The sequence below is a fragment of the Cariama cristata genome, unplaced genomic scaffold (assembly GCF_000690535.1).
Source record: "Cariama cristata isolate BGI_N322 unplaced genomic scaffold, ASM69053v1 scaffold12201, whole genome shotgun sequence".
Taxonomy (NCBI): domain Eukaryota; kingdom Metazoa; phylum Chordata; class Aves; order Cariamiformes; family Cariamidae; genus Cariama; species Cariama cristata.
In genome coordinates this window covers 1-1741 of record NW_009601024.1, presented here as the reverse complement: position 1 = coordinate 1741, position 1741 = coordinate 1, and the positions used below count along the sequence as shown (strand labels likewise).

Genomic DNA, 1741 nt, shown 5'->3' with positions numbered 1-1741 from the left:
TGTCCGTGTGGGGTGTGGGGAGGGTTCCCAGCACTCTGTCCCCTCTCTGGGCGTTTTGGGAGTCCCACAGCCCAGCGTCCTGCCCCTCTCCAGGCCAACCCCTGCTTTCCTCAGAGCCTTTTCCCCAAAACACTGACAGAAATAATCCCGGGGAGGTGTGGGGGGTGTTTGACTGCAGGTCCCTGGTGTGCTGCCTCTCCACAAAAGCCAGCTCCAGGTCCATCCTCACCGCCCTGGTGTCAAAAGCAAAGCAAATCAATGGGAGGTACGAGAAGTTTTTGGAAAGGACATTCCCCCGTTTCTACGTGCTGTATGCGACTTTCACAAAAGGTGGGTCCTGGGGCGAGCGTTTCCACTTCTCCGGGAAGAACGGAGGCAGCTGGATGCGCTGCCTCATCCCGGGGCTAAAAACCACATTGCTGGGAGTGTTTGCCTGGGAATCAGGAACTGAAGGTGCTCTCTGTTTTGACAGGAATCCAAGCGCTCTTCCTGGAAGTAAAAGAAATAAGAAAAATCAAATCTAAAATGTCCCATCAGAGACTGAGCGTTCAGCACCTTCCCTACCGGGAGATGGAGAGGCTGCGGCAGGTACGGTGCAGGGCTCAGGATGTGTTTTGGTGCCAAAACGCCCAGCTCTGCCTCCACACTGCCACCGGGGACGTTTCCTCCCCACAAAAAGGAACTTGAATTCATATGTGGGGCTTTGGCAGGGGGGCAGAAAGGCCAGTTCTCCCGGGTGAGATGCATTCCCTACCTAAAAACAGGGTTTGGAGGCAGCTGCCAGGGCTGGGGCTTTTAATTTTGAGGGAATTTGGTGAGTTTGGCGTCAGATCGTGATTCTGTTTTCTAATTTCGGAGGCAGTTTCGCAGGGACTTAATCAAAGTCATTCCCATCGGAATTATCGCCATCCCGCCCTTCGCCAACTTCTTGGTCATCGTTCTGATGTGAGTACCGCCGTCGCGGTGACCGCCGGGGCTTGACTGCAGTCCTGATCTTTGGGCTCTTTGATATCTTAAATTTCACGGAGTTGGAGGTTTTTTTTAGAGTTATAAATCCAGCCAGACGATCTCCCTTCCTCACTCCACCTCTTGCTGTAACGAAAAATACCTGTAGCCTGACCAGCCCAGCGATCATTTCGCAATACCGGCTCCTGCGTGCCAGCGACCTGCCTGGCTCCTTGTTTCTAACGTGGAGAAATAATCCCTGGCACGCAGGGAACAGCCCCATGCATGCTTGGCAGGAGAAACCTCCTTGCACAATTCCCTCCCAGCTATTGCCGTAGTCCTTCAAACGTCCCTCTGCCTGCCAGCTCTGCTAACACTGGAGCTAAATCCCAGCTAAATCCCTGGATTTTTCAATTCTGTTCCCTGGCTTTTGTGTCCTGTGGGTGTTTGAGAGCCCCGCTGTGTAAAACAGCACAGGGCAGAGATCTCCATGTTGTGTCAAGCCTCGGCTGCAGTGGAGAGGCTTCAGCCGGGCATGGCAGTGATCTGATCGCCCAGAGCTTGCCACGGCCTTTGGAGGAACAAGATCTCCTTTGATGACAAAGGAGGCTGCTTAGTGGAGGAGGGAAAGGCTGTGGATGTTGTTTCCCTTCTCAGGTCTGATTGATTCATTTGTGACACCATTTCTCCTGGAGAAACTGGCTGCTTGTGGCTTGGACAAGAGATCTTTTTGCTGGGTAAAGAACCAGCTGGATGGCCGGGCGCAGAGAGTGGTGGGGAATGGAGTCAAATCCAG

General features: G+C 53.4%; 1 protein-coding gene across 1 annotated transcript; it reads left to right on the top strand.

The window, feature by feature from the left end:
- Window positions 1–178: 178 nt before the first annotated feature.
- LOC104169376 (LETM1 domain-containing protein 1-like) lies at window positions 179–945 on the top strand (the record flags this gene model as incomplete). Its single annotated transcript, XM_009710278.1, has 3 exons — window positions 179–330; window positions 473–588; window positions 863–945. Coding segments are annotated over 3 exons (351 nt in total), but the record flags the coding sequence as incomplete, so codon positions are not given.
- Window positions 946–1741: the final 796 nt, after the last annotated feature.